The 19,127-nt window shown below is 34.6% G+C and overlaps 1 protein-coding gene across 3 annotated transcripts in view; it reads left to right on the forward strand.

Annotated features, from left to right (window-relative positions):
* Positions 1-17,437, forward strand: part of LOC123712345 (T-box transcription factor TBX20-like) — a 36,844-nt gene extending 19,407 nt beyond the window's left edge. For 2 of the 3 annotated variants that reach the window (XM_045665371.1, XM_045665370.1), the window contains 5 exons: positions 6,897-7,170; positions 7,426-7,590; positions 15,939-16,015; positions 16,362-16,436; positions 16,505-17,437. In XM_045665371.1, coding sequence (XP_045521327.1) covers positions 6,897-7,170; positions 7,426-7,590; positions 15,939-16,015; positions 16,362-16,436; positions 16,505-16,934 — 1,021 coding nt within the window. In that variant the 3' untranslated portion in view covers positions 16,935-17,437. The remainder of the gene's footprint in view (positions 1-6,896; positions 7,171-7,425; positions 7,591-15,938; positions 16,016-16,361; positions 16,437-16,504) is intronic. The other variant, XM_045665372.1, reaches the window with a different exon arrangement.
* Positions 17,438-19,127: the final 1,690 nt, after the last annotated feature.

Genomic DNA, 19,127 nt, shown 5'->3' on the forward strand with positions numbered 1-19,127 from the left:
TCAATGTTACATTGAAGACAGCAACGAATGAGGACGAAAAACAGAATTCATTGTAGTATTTGTCAGATGACGTCGCAAAATCGAAGACGTTCTTTATTCAAATAATTCTATTCCTAGAATTGTAATTCGAAATTTAAATAATTTTACATTATGACTCTATGGTCCTGGAAAAGAAAGCATAGCTTTATTATACATAATAAAAAGGATGTTTAGTTTTTAAAACAAGTGCCTGGCTGCCATACTCATTCTCTGTGTCGTGGGCATATTCCAATAGACATACAGATTATATAACACTTACAATTTTATACAACTACTGTTGCACAAGAAGAACACTTTAAGTTCTAGCATAGGATAGGTTGAGAAGTTGTTGTGTTAGTGAATTGTCACACACGTACAATGTAAGTGTGTACAGTTTTGAATCGTTAGTGAATTTTTTTTAAGAATTGTGTATGGTATGGTGTGCTCGATGTTTGTTTCTAAAAAGTGTGTTTGCTTTCAATTTACATCGTTCTTAGTATTCACTAAAAGTAGATATAAAAAAATGTTTTCCAATGACTCGGCAATGACATTAGCTAGATAGACCACTATATACGTTTAATAACCGTATGCGGTGGGGCACAGGGCGGCAGTGACCATAAAATTAACTGTAAGTAGTACCATTATTGGATATGAAATATTCATTGACCAGTGCGGATTGTTGTCGCTTGAATTATGCAGCAGAAATCACTTAGTACGGACTATAGCACTAATACGTTGTAATAGCGGGCTTATCATTAATGTACAGTCGATATACGACCATTTAATTTGTGTATTCTTTGATAAAATTTATTAAAATTATTTCGATGCAAAGATATAATATACAGTTCGTAAATTTGAAAGTACACAAATGTGATTAGTTAAGGAAGTTTGATTATTCAACGTGTTATTTAAATTCAGGTGATGTATAATAGTTATGAGAAAGAAGAATAAAATGGTCCTGTATTTATTTTGCTTTGATTAATGTGTGTTTTATTAAACGAATTGATATTCAGAAATACAATATACATTAACACATGTTAATGGACAGTTTTGACGCTTGCATTTGTGTGTGCTCACACATTTTTTATGTACTTTATTCTCTGACTATAAATATAAGACGACTAAGAAGACTTTTCTGTCTGAAAAATCTTTGATTATTTTCTGATAATTGAATCGTTTTAATCTTTATTTTAATATTTAAGTCGTATTAAAGGACGTCTGTCAGGTCCACTAGTATAATTTATTAATTCAGTTGGGTTATACGAGTATAGCATATTATATATAATAATAGTAATAGCATTTTTATTCGGAATGGCTTCAGGGTGCAACTCTCATCCCTGAGGTCGTGGGTTCGATCCCCGGCTGTGCACCAATGTATTTTCTTTCTACGTACGCATTTAACATTAGGTCGAACGGTGAAGGAACACATCGTAAGGAAACCGGCTTGACTTGCCAGCACAGAAGGCTGATCACCTACTTACCTATCCGATTAACAAATGATCATGAAACAGATACAGAAGTCTGAGGCCAAGACCTAAAAAGGTTGTAGCGCCATTGATTTATTGATTTATTTATATCTTCGTCGTCCGGTGTGCCTCTTGGCAAAGGCCTCCTCTAACCCTTTCCAATGTTCTCTATCCTATGCGACTCTTCTCCGGGACTGTTAATTTGAGTACGTCATCCCATCTTTTGCGTTGTCGCCCTTTCTTTGTTTTCCGTCTCCAGAGTACCATTCCGTCAATATTTTGCTCCATTATTTATGGGGGCTCCGTAACATATGACCCGTCCATATCCACCTATTATATATATAATTTTGATAAGATTACGCAAGTGGCGCTTAGTTAAATCCGCCACATGTCTCTAATCAGTGAAGCGAGTTAATTAAATCGCGTTGGCAATATGGCGGTATAATTGCTATTAATAAAGCGCGTTCCTGTATAATTAGACGGTCGCTGATTGGTCGGCAGGACCCTAATCACAACGTGATAACCTTGCACAAATGGCGGAACCTATTTCATGAACTGCACTCATATTTACATCCGGTATCTGTTACCACGAGTTATGAGATAATTTGTAAATAGATTGTAAATTACATTGCGTATAATTAAATAAAAAATAAACCATTGGCGCTACAACCTTTTTATGTATGGGCCTGGGATTTGTGTATCTGTTTCATAATTATTTAATTAATATTTAAGCCTCATTTATTCCTTGAAACATTCGTATATCAAAAGATACACACCCAAAATTTTATACAGGAATGATTATGTATAGTATTTTTAAAGACCTTATATAGTACACTCCTCCAACTCGATCTAGCTGTATCTCTGACTAACTCGAGCATTTTTCTACCAATCATCTCCACCAGCTTCTTTGAGCTCGTCAGTCCAACGTGTGTTTTAAACGCGGCTTATAAATCTCTATCATTGTTGTAGAAAAATTCCACAACACCGTAGGTGCAAGCATGTACAACCACATCTATTTAAATAATTATGCCATGGCAGTCAAACTATTTAATCAACTTCATACAAGTTATAAAACACTGCCATGTTTAAAGTCAAAGTGCCTTCATAGAAAGAGTATTTAGACCATAAGTTTTGACAACAATGATAAATAACTTAATCGTTCTTATTATGACATCATGATAATTTATATGACACTTGCATGCCTATTTTTATATGGCTGATTGTGCTATTTTTTATAAATAATATATCTGAAGGTACCACTTTCTATGCAAGAAACCGTACCAATTCTACTCTGGCATTGAGAGTGTCCATGAGCGACGGTATCACTTAACCTCAGATGATCATCCCAGTGTACTATAAAATAACATCTATTTATGTAGTTTAGAACGTGCCGATAATTGCGTCGAGAAATCCCCCATTTAGATATTAAACCAAGTTCTGATTAAACACGTCGAATAATTAGTATCCAAAATTTAGGTGACCCATATTGATACACTTAAGGCAAGAAGCGCAAATCTAATTAAACCCGCGACTCTTATAAATGAATTATGACAAGGATTCATGGTCTAATAGTATGCAATAGTGCGTAGAGGAGATTCATCAAAGCCGTCACGCGGGAACAATGATTGACGAGTTCGCACCTCGCTCCGTGCCGCTAATTAAGACGACATGTGCATGCGCACCCATGCAGCCCGCTTAACGATCAAGTATGCAATATTTGTTTCAAATGACATTATAATTGTTTTAATTTGTAATGAAATACTAATTATCCATTCGTATACTATCTCAAGATCTTGGTTTGCGCTTTGGTGTCATTATTTTTACAGTGAATAATTGGTTGTACGTATTGCCTATAGATTACAAATTATATATTGACAATGACAGTTGACAGTTAATATAAAGAAATACTAGTAATCTCAAGTTATATATCTAATAGTCAATCTATTTAAAAAATGTAATAGCACTATAATCTTTTTAGGTTAGGGCCTCAGATTTATAATACGCAAGTAGGTGATCAACCCCCTGTTCTTGACACACGCATACGACTTTTTGGGTCTAATGCAAGGCAATTTAGTCACGATGTTTTCCATAACCATACGAGCGAATGTTAAATACAGACATATATCATTTCCATTGTTACACAGCCGGGGATGAACCTACGACCTCAGGGATGAGAGTCGCATGCTGAAGCCATCACTGCTCTTACACTTGATTCCACAAAATACAATTTACAAGTTTTAAAACAAATTAAAAATATATTACATACAATTCCTTTAGCTATTTCTTCCGGGCAACTTTAAAACATATAAACATGTTGAGAAGGTATTTTTTTTATATAACATTGTAAAACATAGCCATTATGTTACACTTTTTTTAATGCCTAATTTCCCAAAACAAGTGTTTCGCTGGCAATCGAACACAAAACCTCTATAATTTCAAGCAAAGCGGCTTTCTACATACCCTACATTAATAAAGAATTCAAAGTGGACTCACAGATCAGTGCAAGCGCAACTAAACGCACATAAATCTTATTAATGTTATTCTTATTTTCGTTCTCCCTGAATCTTGTTCGCTACAGGAATGGATTTCTTAAACGTTTATCGAGAGATTCTATATAATTCAATAGATTCTAATATATTTTTGACATACATACTGATGTGGTCAGTTACTTGCTTAGAAATTGTATTTATTCCAGAATGATGCAATTAGAATAATTTTATAATATAAGAACTTATTGATAATTACTATATAATTATGAAACTCAAATTTGCACGCCATTATGAATATGCGAAAATTGTACCACCATTATATTTTTGTACCATTTTCATGCAAGTAAATTATTATTTATATTTAAAAAAAATTAAACGCATTATGTAATTCTTAAGTTAGATTTATAAATATAATATAAAGTCAACACGGGACCACGTGCATATTATATCAGAACATTTTGTATAAACGCGTGTTAATACAGTACATTTTTTCAAATGTTTATATATTATTTTAATAAAAAGCGCCTTAACGAAACACATACAGATACTTACAGAACACAATACATCCACATCAATGAAAAGTGAGCACAACATTTAAATTGAAAAAGGACAATCATAATTTATATTTTATAGATTAATCTTTACACTTCAATTGAAATAATTACAGATGATACTAGCACTAGTCTAGAAAGTCTATTTTATCCATAGATAAAAAACGTTGATTTGAGTATCAAACAAATCTGGGTGGTCATGAAATTTTTATTCTGTTAGTAGAAACAGCGCCTGACAATCATTTGTATCTAAAACGTCTCGTCTTACGATTTGTTTCCGTTCCCGCCTCAATGGCTACCATTTTATGTCGATTAGGAGATAGTGTTTCACTCGCTACTGACACCACTTTCTATTACAACAATGAGTTTATTATCATTTTAGAACTCTCTGGTTCTTGTTAACAAATTATTGAAACATAACATGCTTATTTAATAAAATGGGTAAACGACTCTGCGAATGGCGAAGATGGCTAATAGTTTTATAAAAAAAATCAGTGGCGTTACAAATTGTCTGGTCTGGGCCTCAGATATATGTTCATGATTATTTGTCATTCTCATAGGGAAGTAGGCAATCAGCCTCCTGTGCTTGATACAAGTCGTCGACTTTTTGGGTCTAAGTGAAGCCGGTTTTCTCATGTTGTTTTCCTTCAGCCGGGGATCCAACCTATGACTGCATGGATGAAAGTCGCAAGCCACTAGGCAAACACTGCTCTATCAGTTTTATAGAATCAGGCTGGAAACCTTTTTGGGATGGTATTCTTAGAGAAGGAGATAAATTTGTAAAAAGCGTATTAAAGGTAAAAGCCTCTAAAAAAGTTATTGCTCTTAAAGGAACAAACTCTTACACTAGAAAATAAAGCACGGCAACGCAAACTTTCGGTGGAAGACATGATAAGATACACTAGTTCTTAATATATAGATAATAATTCTTAATACATAGATTATAATACAGGAGTATTATAATCTATGTATTAGCTTTTTACTTATTTAAGCCTTTCAATAACTTAAATACATACTAAATAAAAAAGTAAATGTAATAATTATAGTACAATAAATAACATAATCTTATCCGTTTCTATCCACAACAAAATAATAACGAGTATCATTTATATGTAATCTACACAAAATAAAGAAACTATAAGAAATATAACAGGAAACCGCATAGAATGAGATTTCGACCAACCACAGACAATTTTCCTAAGTAGACAAAAACACAGATAAAAATGTGTACCCATCTATCTTCCTCCAATGGGACGTTAAAGAATGTTAAGAAGGGGAAAGGGGACGCAATGTGTGTAATATAAATACATTTATTACAAATTATGCTTACTAGAAAATAGCTAAGCTTCTTGTTCTTATTTGAGTAAATTTGAAGTGTCAAAAAGATTTTTGAATTTGGAATAATAGCTACGTACATTGTCATTATTGGCCACGTAACTGGGACAGACACACTCCTCCATCTCTTTTGTACAGAGATAGGTCTTCTTTGCTGTGACTAAACCTGAAAATATTGATTAATATCAATAAATTCTTCTGGATTATTTATTTAACATACATATCTAAACACGGTACTTTGCACTAGAAGGTATACCACAGACCCAATACAGGCTGTCATAGCTTGCGATTAAGAAGCCACAATCCCTCCGTGACCCAGGCACCGACCGAATCTCTGCAGCTGAACCTTGAATTCAGTTGACAGTCCTAGATTAAATATAATCCAGCCCGTATCAAAACTGACTCTATTTTTGTATCTTTATAAAAATGAAATGTCCAGCTAGCACACAAAACGTATAACCATAGAGTCAGTTATATCTACAGTAGCTGCTACATCTATAATATATATTATAGTAAATTTTGTACATATGTTTAACTTATTATATGCTTAGAAGCTTTAGGTACAAATTATAATTACTTGCGATAATTGGCGATAACCTAAAAGGCGACGACGATTGAACTCAACAACTCGGCCGAGTAATTGTTGAATAATTGCGTTAACGTGAAAATACACGGTTTAATTAAACAAAAGAATGAGAATTTATGCATGAAGAATTTTGTTAAATAAACAACGTTTATGGCGGGGCATTTTGAAATGTTTTTAAAAATGGAACGGATTTTTATTCTGTATCGCTTTCATTACTTGATGGCGTACTTGTTCTGTGCAATGCGTAGTTTCGAATAGATAAAGATGTGTATTAGGGCAACATACCTATTTTATAATATAATTAAAGTTCCATTTTTGAATATCCACTACTACAATACAACACACCACAGACTACAATACCAAAGACAGAATCTTACTTTAACTTTCAACCCGAGTTGCAATGAATTGCGACAGCTGTTCCATAGCTAAATAATGCTTTGTTTTGTCACAGGCGCATGTTCCCTACGGTTCGTGTCTCGTTCGCGGGATGCCGCGCAGAGGCGCGTTATGGCGTTCTACTAGACGTGGTGCCCGTGGATAGCAAACGCTACCGCTACGCCTACCACCGCTCGTCATGGCTGGTGGCGGGCAAAGCGGATCCTCCCGCGCCCGCGCGTCTATACCCGCACCCTGACTCTCCCTTCTCGGGTGATCAGCTGCGCAAACAGGTCGTCTCTTTTGAGAAGGTCAAGCTCACCAATAACGAAATGGATAAAAACGGACAGGTAATGATAAAGTTTTATTTTTAAGTATTATATTCTTTTTAATTGTAATAACTTATTTATTTTATATATAGCCATTTTTAGTTGAAATTGGTAATCTAACTGTTACCAATTTCTTAGTTGCTATGTTGGTTTAGATAAGTAAACAAAACAAAACAAAAATTCCTAAAGTGAGGCATGTAGACCATAACGTAGCATACTAAATATCAATAAAGACAGTATTTTGTTTCACTCCTAAAATATTACATATTGTTTCAGTTGGTACTGAACTCCATGCACAAATATCAGCCACGTATTCACCTTGTTCTCCGACGGGAGGGTGCGGTGAACGCTCCCATAACAGATCTTGAGCAAGAGGAATTCAAGACATTTATCTTCCCGGAATGCGTATTTACTGCTGTGACAGCGTACCAAAATCAACTTGTAAGTATAATAAAGACTTAGCTCTACGTAGCACATAAAAGCATAGCAACGTTGCGTTTGTTTAAAAATATATATATTTATAGAGGGTAGACACAAAAATTTCCATAAAAGACCAGCAATTCAACTTTTAAATCAATCAACCTCTTGATCCGTTGACGTTGCTTTTACGGACTCCATATCAAACAAATGATTAAGCATTGTAACAATTCTCTTGAAGACCTTTCTTTTTCACTCGTCCACAAGCATCCAGTGACATAAGAGTAATTAACTATTATTAGATTAGATCAATCGTGATTTGATTTCTAAAATAGATCACAGAACGAATGTTTGTAATTGCTTAGTCTGAGTATCGACACGTATTTCTGTCTCACTAATTGCAACTCGGTGAAAGGTATGTCCAGTAGACAAGGCGACGTGGCACATTTTTGTTTATCGTACGGCCACACGCGGGCGTGCCCGTTGACTGACGAACACTAGAAGATTGTCTGCGACGAGTCAGTTGTCACCCAAAATATATGTCATTCCTGCATTTGCCAATGTGTTAAGGTTTCACATCAAGCTTTAGAGTCATATATTACATAGACCTAATATTATTTCTTAAATTGTCAACGACTAGAAGTTTTACGCTTTATGGAATCTCATTAACTCTCCTAATCTTATCAGATTTTCTATACACATTAAAACCGTGAATGTCACAACACATTTGTCTTTCTAAACTATTTATTTATAGTATATTTTATCTCTAAATAAATCACTTTAAAATTCGCTCAACCGGAAGGAAAACATCGTCAGGAAACCGGCTTGCCTTAGACCCAAAAAGTCGGCGTGTGTCAGGCACAGGAGGCTGATCACTTACTTGCGTAATTATCATGAAACAGATACAGAAATCTAAGGCCCAGACCTAAAAAGGTTGTGGCACTACTTATTTATTTTATTTAAATAAATCACTATCAAAAAGCCATCATTTGAGGTTTTAATTCAACAATAATATTATTAAATTCCATATTAAACTATTCGACGGTAAGTTCCTGTCTTTGTTTTCCCCTGGTTAAATGGTGTCTGGTGTTCTAGCTTTCTTTCGCTTAACGCCTCGGTAGCGGGCCGCACATGTCGCTACGAGCAATTAATTCTCTGTCACAAAAGCGTTTGGGCGTCGCGACGCTCATTTTGTTCCTACCGCGCTGTAATTAGGACGTTTTGAGGTTCATAAAGGAAGCGTTACTTTATATCGACAACGCGGAACATAAATCTTCATTCGTACGTTAATTAGTTACTTCGTTTCTGTAATTTTTTTGTTACAACTCGCAATGCATTCAGATTCCTAATTTTAGCGTTAGGTCATTGAAACGCGTTTAGGAGTCTCTTGTGTGTAGTTTGGGACATTGATTCTAACGTTCCGTGTATTGATAATAACGAGAATAATGGTCTGTGCATATTAGAATCTGTATCCGTACTTTAAATCTCTCATGCAGTAGGTACAGATTATAAATGAACTTAATACTTGACAAAATTCAATATATTGAATAGATAGCGCAATTTGCATATGAAATTAATTCTATTACCAATAATAGAAAGCGTTTTCAATTTTATTTTTATCATTCCTTAGTTATTACAAATGTAAATTCAGTCAATTATACATTTTCTTTCGAGAGAGATTACAACGGCTTTAACTCTTATATAAAAAATTTGAAAGAGGTTAAAAAATAATTTCAAACTTTGAAACGTCAATTTCGGCAGCTTTTGCACACTCCAAATGTTAACTGACGTAGCATATTGGAATTCAATAAGGCTACCTCATATCTTTGATCAGGAGCACCGATTTGGCTGACGTCACACTTCTGACAGCTAAAACATTTGTCGAACCGCCGAGATAGTGTCACTGATAACCCAATCCCTTACAACAATAAGAAAACACTTAATGTGTTTGCACCTGCGTCTCTCGATATATCTTGTGCCCGCATAACTTAATGTTTTTTTTATTAAATTTGAATTAAATGGGTTAATTTTTTGAGTATTTTCTCAAATACCTGAGTGGCGGAAGTTATTCAATTTGACTTAGGGAAGAAAAGATCCTTACACTCGTGAACTCTGGCTTTGTAGGTGGCCATGAGCAGCGGTATCTCTTAACATCAGGTGAGTCTTCTGCCCGTTTGCCCTCTGTTCTATAAAAAAAATGGCTTTAAAATTATAGACTGATATAACAAAGAAATATCCATAATTAAAAATATTGATTAAACAATACATTAACATTATAGTAGTTATAGTTCATTGTAAGGACTGCGATGCCTTCTAGAAAAGCATTTTGGCGGGTGAATGACAGAATTTAATAATAATTGTAGATAACTTTTTCATTTAGGGTATTTCAACATAATTCAGTAGGTATACCATAAAAAATACGCAGGTATATGATGTTTATGGTTAAGAATGTAATAAAGAAGCTTTTTCTAAACTGTCTATTAATATATTGAAGAAATGGATGAAAAAAATATACAATGAAAACATCGAAATATATACATAATAATATAATCTTAATCTAATGTAATACAGAGAAGTCCTGTTTGGCGCAACAAATGCATATAAAAATACGTCTTCAACTTTATTTTAATGTTGCTTATCGTCAGGTGACTCAAATAAAAATCATAAACTGAATTAATAAAATCTCTAAATCAAAGATTTTTGAATAACTCTTTGAGAATCCGATTCACTTTTACTTGTCATAAAAACTCTGTCATTTTACAGTATACAAAATGAAACATCATTATTGGTGCTTTATCATTCCTGGACGTTGATATAAGACGAGATAAGGTCTAAAAAATATGAATTGCTTTTTTGTGTGCGCGTGAGACACAGCGTCACCGCGCCGCGGGGAGGTTTCCCGGGAAAACGCAAACCTGCTCCAGCACACCCACTTGCTTTTGTTAACAATCCTTTGTTTGCTCTACTGAGGTGACAATGTTTGTTACAATGCAGTTTTTTCAAGCCGATGACTTGTGAATTTGTTATGATTGATTGTTCCGCTGAGGATCGCGGCAACCTGCCATGATGGATTGAATGTACAAAAATATTTACACACTTCATTGTGTGTACAATGAAAGCAATGGGTATTAAGGGACTTAAAATAAAATGAGAAAATGATATTGCTCTCAAATTATCTTACTTTACCTAAAAATAAGAATAATATTTCATTTCTCGTTTATTATAGTAAATTGTATATGTCATAAATAAAAACAATTATACTAATGATATAGCCAAAGATACATAATATATAAAAATGGTTCAAACATTTACAAAACTCAGAAAGAATACCTAACTAAAGATCGCATCATCTAGAAAAGCTATCAAAGAATTAAAAGATAAACACTAACATTTATTAAACTAATGCGATGAATAGGTACTTAATTGAAATTTATATATCATACCTCAGTATCAATAATCAATATTCAAAACCCAATCCAAAGCTATTCTCGCATTGAACATCTAAACGGGTTTGAGTCTGACACAATCGAACAATATAAAGGAGTTAGGCAAACACAATTTCAATAACAAAGGAAGCCAAATAAACATATTTCACGGGCCAAAATGGCGGTCAGGTGTCATGAGGTGTCCTTCCCTCCCCGCGCCCCACTTCACCCCCGCACATCTCTTCAAATAATCGATTCATTCTTATGAATGTGATACTTTTATATTTGTCAACGCATTACGTCCATAAGATTATAAAAGCTTAAGGTGACAAATGCATCGGACTCAACGCACGTATTTTAACGTTATTGACAGAATTTGCATAATTTAGTACGGCCGCGGTAAAATTGGTAGATAATTATATTTTTGTATATTAAAACGTAAAAAAATCATGTAGTGTCTCTGTGGGTTGATAATTTTTCACTCATTATTACAGGCCGATAACACGGAACCCACATAAGTCAAAAATACAAGAAGTCAACGTACTTGCATAAGGGAATTTAAAATAATTTAACGTGAAATTATTTATTGGTCGGCCATCTCTTTCTGGCGTATAATACTGGTAGGAACTGTGTGAGTGTGATCTCTTTCTTACTTGCCATCGATCACACGAGGTGTGACGTCACGCAGAGCCGTCGTGTGCGGCCGGCTTGAATTTATTGCGTCTGCGCACCCAGCCACCACAGAAGAACTACATTTATTGAACCCTTTAAGCTTTATAATTATTTTCATACCTTTATTAGATTTCTTTACGTCTCTTCCTTTTAATAAATACTAGACCCTTCTCGATACTGTAAATTATGACGGGGTTTTTTTTATTTTTATGCGACCGTAATCTATAATCCCTGCTATTGTTGACTATGGGTAGTTAAAAGTCAAAGTAAGATTGGATAATCTATGATCAATGACAGTACAAAATGCGTGCTGTCAATTTGACACTTGTCATTTTTCGAAAGCTTTCCACAACACATTTTAATGATAATAAATTAAACGGTCTGTTCGTATTGAAATGTGGCAGATAACATACTCGATAATTTTCAGAGTATTGAATAATAACTTCGGCCATGAGTGCAAAGTTGATTTCGTACTAACAGTAGGCGCTTTGAAGGAGTTAATCCAGAAATTACAGGACGGTTCTGAAAACTCGAACAGTCCACGGAGATTTCTAAATGTGGGTTGGTAGAGTGTTAATAAAGATAGCAACAGAGATCGCGGATAATTTATACAACCTTCATAGCATATCATTTATAATATCTATTGGAACTGTACGAGAAAGTTTACAACTTATCGATATGTTGGATGAAGACGATACAATATGAGGTGTCAAATTTAACAGTATTTGTCTAGACAATCTAATTAATATACAATACAATAAAAAGTAAATGAAAGTATCGACTCTAGACGAAAAATACATTTTTATTACTGAAATAAACAAAAGCCACGGGTTAGTCAAGAATGTTCAAATTTTAAGACCATAAATATTGGAGACCTAGAAAACGTAACGAAACGAAAAGTATATTGTTAAATAGTTCAATAATTAGACAACCTTGTTGTTGTACCTGCAAGTTATCAAGCTAAACGGGACAAATTTACTGTTTTCACGTGAAATTGTTATTAAAAATCTTTTCTCAATATTTTTAATTCTTGTTTCGTAATTCGTTCCTAATACTAAAGCTAAATGTGTATTAAATATGCATAGTTCTGCGAGCTATCAATGCCACATAACTCGTAATTCTTGCGCACTTGCAAAATAATAAAGCATTGCTTTTCTCGAAAATCCCGTTTACAACTCCCACAGCTGTTGGCCATTTAGAATTTATTGTTTTCGCCATATACCGCGTTACGTCTTACTGAAAATTTATTTTAATACACACTTATCATTCAAATATTATACACGCTTTAACATCAGCTTTATATGACAATGGTTGTACATTGAAAAAATTCATATAATTAATTTATGAATAAAAATGTATTGCAAAATAATGTTGCTTAATTCGAAGACGGGTTTACCAATAGCAATTCCAGTATTTTTATTTATTTCTTGAGGTCTTTATCGTAAAAAATATTTAAAACAATGAAAGATTTACTTTTGTTTAGTACTTAGGTTATTATTCCGTAAAAGACAAGAGTCTCTATAGGGAAGCATTGCAGTATTCCACATGTTAGTACTAGTAAAAAGTAAAAAATCATAAAGGCGAAACGAACTTCGCTAAAGCTTCTATTAAATAAAAACTGTGAATTATTTCTTTCTTATTCACACTAATGATTTTATAAATCCATTGAACATTTTATTCAGTTCGTTAATTAAACATCATAATCAGTCTTAACTATAACTTACTTTATTCAAATCAATTTTGTTATAACTTTGATTCTTAAATTAGAATTTTTACACCCCTATTAGTGTTGCAGCAATATATTATAGCTAAGGAGTCACAGATTAAAACAAGTAAAATGTGCATCGTTCATCACGGCTGTGTATCAGTCAATGGCGGTGTAGAGCTATGACATTTATTTATTCCTCGGAATACTCCCGTTTATCCTCACCGCATTCCCTTACATGACAGGCGACAAACATTTTTGTAACTTGACATAATTATAACGGCTGTACGCTTAATTAAAACGAGATTCTGTGACGGGTTTAACTGTCTCATTTGATTTTACTGTACCTGTTAAAAATTTATTCATGTTTATGCATTCGTTTACTAGAGCAGCCAAGTAAAAGTACGAAAAGATTTGCCAATAAATTTTTAATTGTCATCTATTTTCGATGATATAAAAAATGAGTTGAGGCGTGACGTACAGACCCAAGTTCGGGTATGTACTTCGACAGCAAATCACGTCTATGACGAGAGGACTTTGAGGTATTTTCTAGGGCGACTAATAAGTAATTAGAAAACCTAACATTATTCAACAATAAATTCTTTTTATTTCATATAAAACAGTTTTTCAACTAGAAAGTTGCAAATGCATTTCTTATAAATGCAATATTTCTGCAAATAAAATATATGATTTCTTAACCTGTAACAGTTACAATATATTAGTAATATATTTTTCTAAACAAAGAGTCTACTAACAAAAATTCACATGAGCGGCGCCAGTTTCCCTCTTTTCATGTTTTTTTTTGTTTCCCGCGCGAGAATAATGTCATTAAGACGCCTTTAATGTTGTCAGTGAACAGGCATGCCGCCCAAGGCGACCGTTTGTTGATACTTAAATTAGGTTGTTTTGACACGCCTCGTCCTTATGTTTGTACTAAATCTAATAAATGTCGGTAACCGATTCATTACTGCGTTTGTTCTTGATACGTTCTTTGTTTCTCTTTAATAATAAGAATTGAATAAACTTCTGTAGTCATTATTACGAAACCGGTACGCACAAAAAATCGACATAAATATACGCTACAAGCAACGCGTACTCATTATGTCACTATGAGGCGCGAAGGTATTGTAGTCAATCGAACGCCAGGTGGGTGTGCAAGTGTAAGTAGCTTATGACCCTCGACATCTCTTGCTTCCCAATTTGACAAACACCGTGTCCCTCGGACAATTGCCTACTCATTGTTGTCACATGACAAGGCATATGACCTCGTTGGAGTCTAGGTGTAACTACAAACCCCAACTCTCTATTTATTTATCAATAAGGAATAAAGTTTAGAAGTGTCATTGAAATGTTTTAACAGATAAGAACATTTATTGAAGTTTGAGAAACAACTAAAATAAAAAGAAATACACGAAAATGTAAACAACAATTTTGAGTAGTCTAGTTAGTTTATTGCTTCATTTGATCGGAAACAATGGATGAAAAAATGTGTGTGCTAGTGAAATTGCGATTCATTCGTTTAGATTAGTGAAACACAAAACGCGTTAAAGATTAGTAAATAGCTGAACCAATCAAGCTAGACAGATCACTCGGCAGATAATTACTGACTCGTCACCAGTGGCTCGCGTGGAACCCGCCGAAAGATTGACACACGCGAGACGAGTTTGCGATGACTTGTTTATTGCGAATACGTTGCGTCAAACTTGCACTATGCCAATTGGATCAGTCCTACCTGGTCGGTGCGTCTGGCATGCCAGCGTTTATATACTGGCATGTTAGTCTAGGAACTTCTAAGAAGTAGTTCAGCTGGTGACGCGTGCGATGAAAGGAAAAATATCTCGTTTAGTTAAGTCTATAAAGGCGACAGAAATCAATGAAGTGTCAATACTAAAGTATTCAAATATTTAAATCCAGCATTGCAATGCCCCACCTTTGAGGATATTTGTCGTAACTCGTAAATATTACTCACAAATTGTGCGGACCACAGCGGGAGCGCAGGCGCAGCGAGGGGGCGATTTCTCATGTCACTTGAGCAACGCCAACATTTTTTAACACCTTGGACTCTATTTAAATCAAACAAATTCTTTATGAGGATGATAGCGTATTTTAATTGGGTTTATATTTACTTGGTTATATATATTTTATTTGGGTGTGGCAGATAAAGAATGAAAGTAGAAAAACCTTACCGTACCGTACCTTACGCAAAACATTGCGTGATAGGAGAAGTAGATAATAGTGAGATACGTGAGAAAGAAAGAAAGGAAAGATAATACTGAGGAGGTTTGGCCACGTACAACGGGAAAAATGGAATATACAAGGCAACCGTGGATGGTAAAGTCGGCTTGGGCAGGCTTTGGTGAATGTCATGAAAGTGGATGAAGCGAGAGAGGTATGTCAGAACCGTGGACAAGTGGAGGCAAGAGGATCCGTCACTGCCTATCCCTTCGGGAAAAAGGGGTGATGGTATAAATAAATTATTTTATTTACTATCTGAAATATCAGTCTATTATTTTTGGGTTTAAATAAGGAAATAACGTTTAACATATTATATATCGACCTCTTTGTTTCAGATCACGAAGCTTAAGATTGACAGTAATCCGTTCGCAAAGGGATTCCGCGACTCATCTCGTCTTACGGAATTCGAAAGGTATTACGAATTACTTTTTGTCATTGAAATTGATTCCTACCCGCGAATCCTGTGTGTAAATAGAACTGAATATCTTAACTTTCACAATCTTCCATTTATCTCCATGCCAAAATTCATCTAAGTCAGTAACATAAGCATAATATTTTTTTGCTCTGAAATTAGAATACTAGGGCGACACTGATTGATGTATCTACGTGTACAATTACGACTTCTACTGAATTTATTCCATGCAAATGATCGCTCATGTTATAATTTACCTAACGGCCCATATTTTCTAGAACTCCGCAATTTGTCTCTCTATCTTACACGCAAATTAACGTTTTATTTTTTATTTTCCTTTGTTGAGATTCTATATCACCGGAGAGCACGAAAGACCGCCTACATTCTCTGACGATGCGCGTTTCGGCGCTTCGAATTATAGGTAGATACTTAAATTTATTACGAAGACTTGACGTGTAAGAATTTTTAATTAAATCTTAATCTTTTCAGGGAGACAATGGAATCCATGCTGGCGGAGCAACATTATTTGCGGTCGCCGCTTCGGCCGTTCGACTTGGATCAGCATAATAACAATTTGACGTTAGAAGAGAAAGCAATTTTGGCAGCGCGGTCGCAACTCTTCCTTCGTGCTGCGTATCCACTGTATGGGGTTCCAGCTGCCGCTCTGTGGGGACAGTGGGCTTGTTTAGCCCCACAACTCCTGGCTCAACAACATTTAGCGTCAGGATCGGGGCTTCAATTGCCGCGACCGGTCTATCCGGGTGGAGTCCCGGCGCCTCTTTCTCAACATCGGTTCTCGCCATATCCTCCTCGAAGGTCATCTCCGGGGTCCTCTCCTGACTCTCTGCGGGACCCAAGCCCACACCCGCATCCATCACATACGCCGCACACGCCGCATCCACCGCATAGTCCTACTTAAGACATGGCTTTTAACGGACAGTTATAATTGTATTTTATTCAGATAATAATTAGTTTAGCAGAAATCGTTGTCGCAAGCACAACAGCTTCTAGGAAAGTAAATGTTTTGTCTATAAAGAATAAAGTTTATAGATTTTATTTTCATTCCAGTAGGCATACATCATGAAAAGATTCGTAAGCCACTTATGTAATATATTGTAATATAATATTTAATTGTTATATAAGACTGTAATTATTGTTGTAATAATGTTCCTAATAATTTTCTGTAGAAATATGTATTTATCACATTCTTAGTTAAGAACACGGAGTTGTGTGGGATTGGTGTTAAAAATTAATGAATCACAAAAGTTTATGTGCAATACAACAATAGCATAGTTAGTTTAGTATTCATGTAAGGTATCTATGTAAAAATCATGAAAAATACCACCTAAAGTACGATACATAGATGTCTCCTTGTAGGGAAATGGTAGATAAAATAGTTATTATAAATAATATATTAATAACATTGGAAATTAAATGTTTGTTAACATACTTGTTATTTGTTTTATTTTTCCTGATTATATTATTTTCCTATTTTCGACGGCACAATATTATTCAAACTAATTAAGAAAAAAATTATATAACTATCGAAATTCAGTAACTTTAACTTCAGCCGTGAAAACATAATGGACGGAGCATCTACCTAATATGTATAAAAGTGTACCACAAAGAACGGTTCGGTGGCTGTCGATAGACAATCTTATACTAGAATAATAAGTCCTGAGTACAAACCTCGTTACAATATCTTCTTACCAGGAAGAAAGGCACACAATATTATTAACCGTAAGGATTTGGAGAAATTCTATTAGTTGATTGATGCTAATACCTTGCATCACGATAGTTCTAAAAAACGCACTAAACATTCACTATAAAATTCTAAATTGTGGACGTAACTATTATCAATTATCATTAACAAAAAGTATATTAAAAAAAATGTGTCTAACGTAACCCGAGTTAATCTCAACAATGACTCAACTAATAAATGTGACGATCGGCCGAGAAAAAATATGTGGGATCACCCTAATCAAAAACTATTAAATTGAAATTATGTATTTCGAACAAAAAGTTTGCATAGATAATACTTGTACAATTATTCTGACCAAGTCACAGCAAGAACCCGTGACTGGCCATAACCGGTTGTAAATACGGAATGTTGTCACTAGATGGCGCTAGTATACCTAAACACAACGACGCTATAAAACAATTTGCGTATTTAATGAAACATAATATACACTTTCGTTAATATAAACAGTATATTTATATCGATTCATTCCTATAAGATAATCCCGATTTTCTTTGAGGTCACCGATAAGATTTGTTAATGATATTAATGTCAAAATGGTGGTACTAATGTCCTATAATCTACACAGGCCTCTAATTTAAAAGCCTAAAGACAAGAGCAAACTTTATTAGGATGGATGTGATCTGTGCATGACGTTTGAATACTGCGTAATTCCTAAATTCTGTCATCCGTGAAATGTTTTCTCAAAAATATAGCATGCTATATACGGTCCAGTGTGCTAATGATGTTAATAAGACTCCGATAATTGAAATAGCGTGACAGATTGAGGATTTATAAGGAGCGTCACGCGTCCAATTATGTAAAACTATAATGTTATCTCGGAAAACAACACCCCAACTATTCAATTAAAATGAAACTGCGTCATTCGAGTCACATAGAAGGGTCGTCCAACGAATTAGCCCGGCGCGTGGCTACATTACTGGGACAAATTCTGTGTCCCGAGGGCCTTGGGGATGCAATGCTAATCTAATCTGGATTGTAGCTAATAAATGTCCCGCGGGTTGCACAAATTTATTGCTTGTAAAACTGTTTCCAATCGTAGAAATTGTTCGGATGACGCCGTACTTTCGACATGGTCTGATTGAATTTGCCATTTCGCTGGTTTTCTCATTTCGATTTGACGCCGCAGTTTTATTTGTGATCTAATATTCAACTTTACTTGATGGCTCAGTGTTTAATTCTGTTAAAAGTTTATGAAAAAAATATGTGTAATTTACGTTAAAATAATTGTCATGACTTAATTTTATGTATTCTCGCAACTGAAGTAATTTATTAATTGTATTAATATTGTATAAAATGTTACCAAAGCACCGTGGTTCTGAGTTTCAAAAATAATTGTTTCTAGTTACTAAA

The sequence above is a fragment of the Pieris brassicae genome, chromosome 7, assembly GCF_905147105.1.
Source record: "Pieris brassicae chromosome 7, ilPieBrab1.1, whole genome shotgun sequence".
Classification (NCBI taxonomy): Eukaryota; Metazoa; Arthropoda; class Insecta; order Lepidoptera; family Pieridae; genus Pieris; species Pieris brassicae.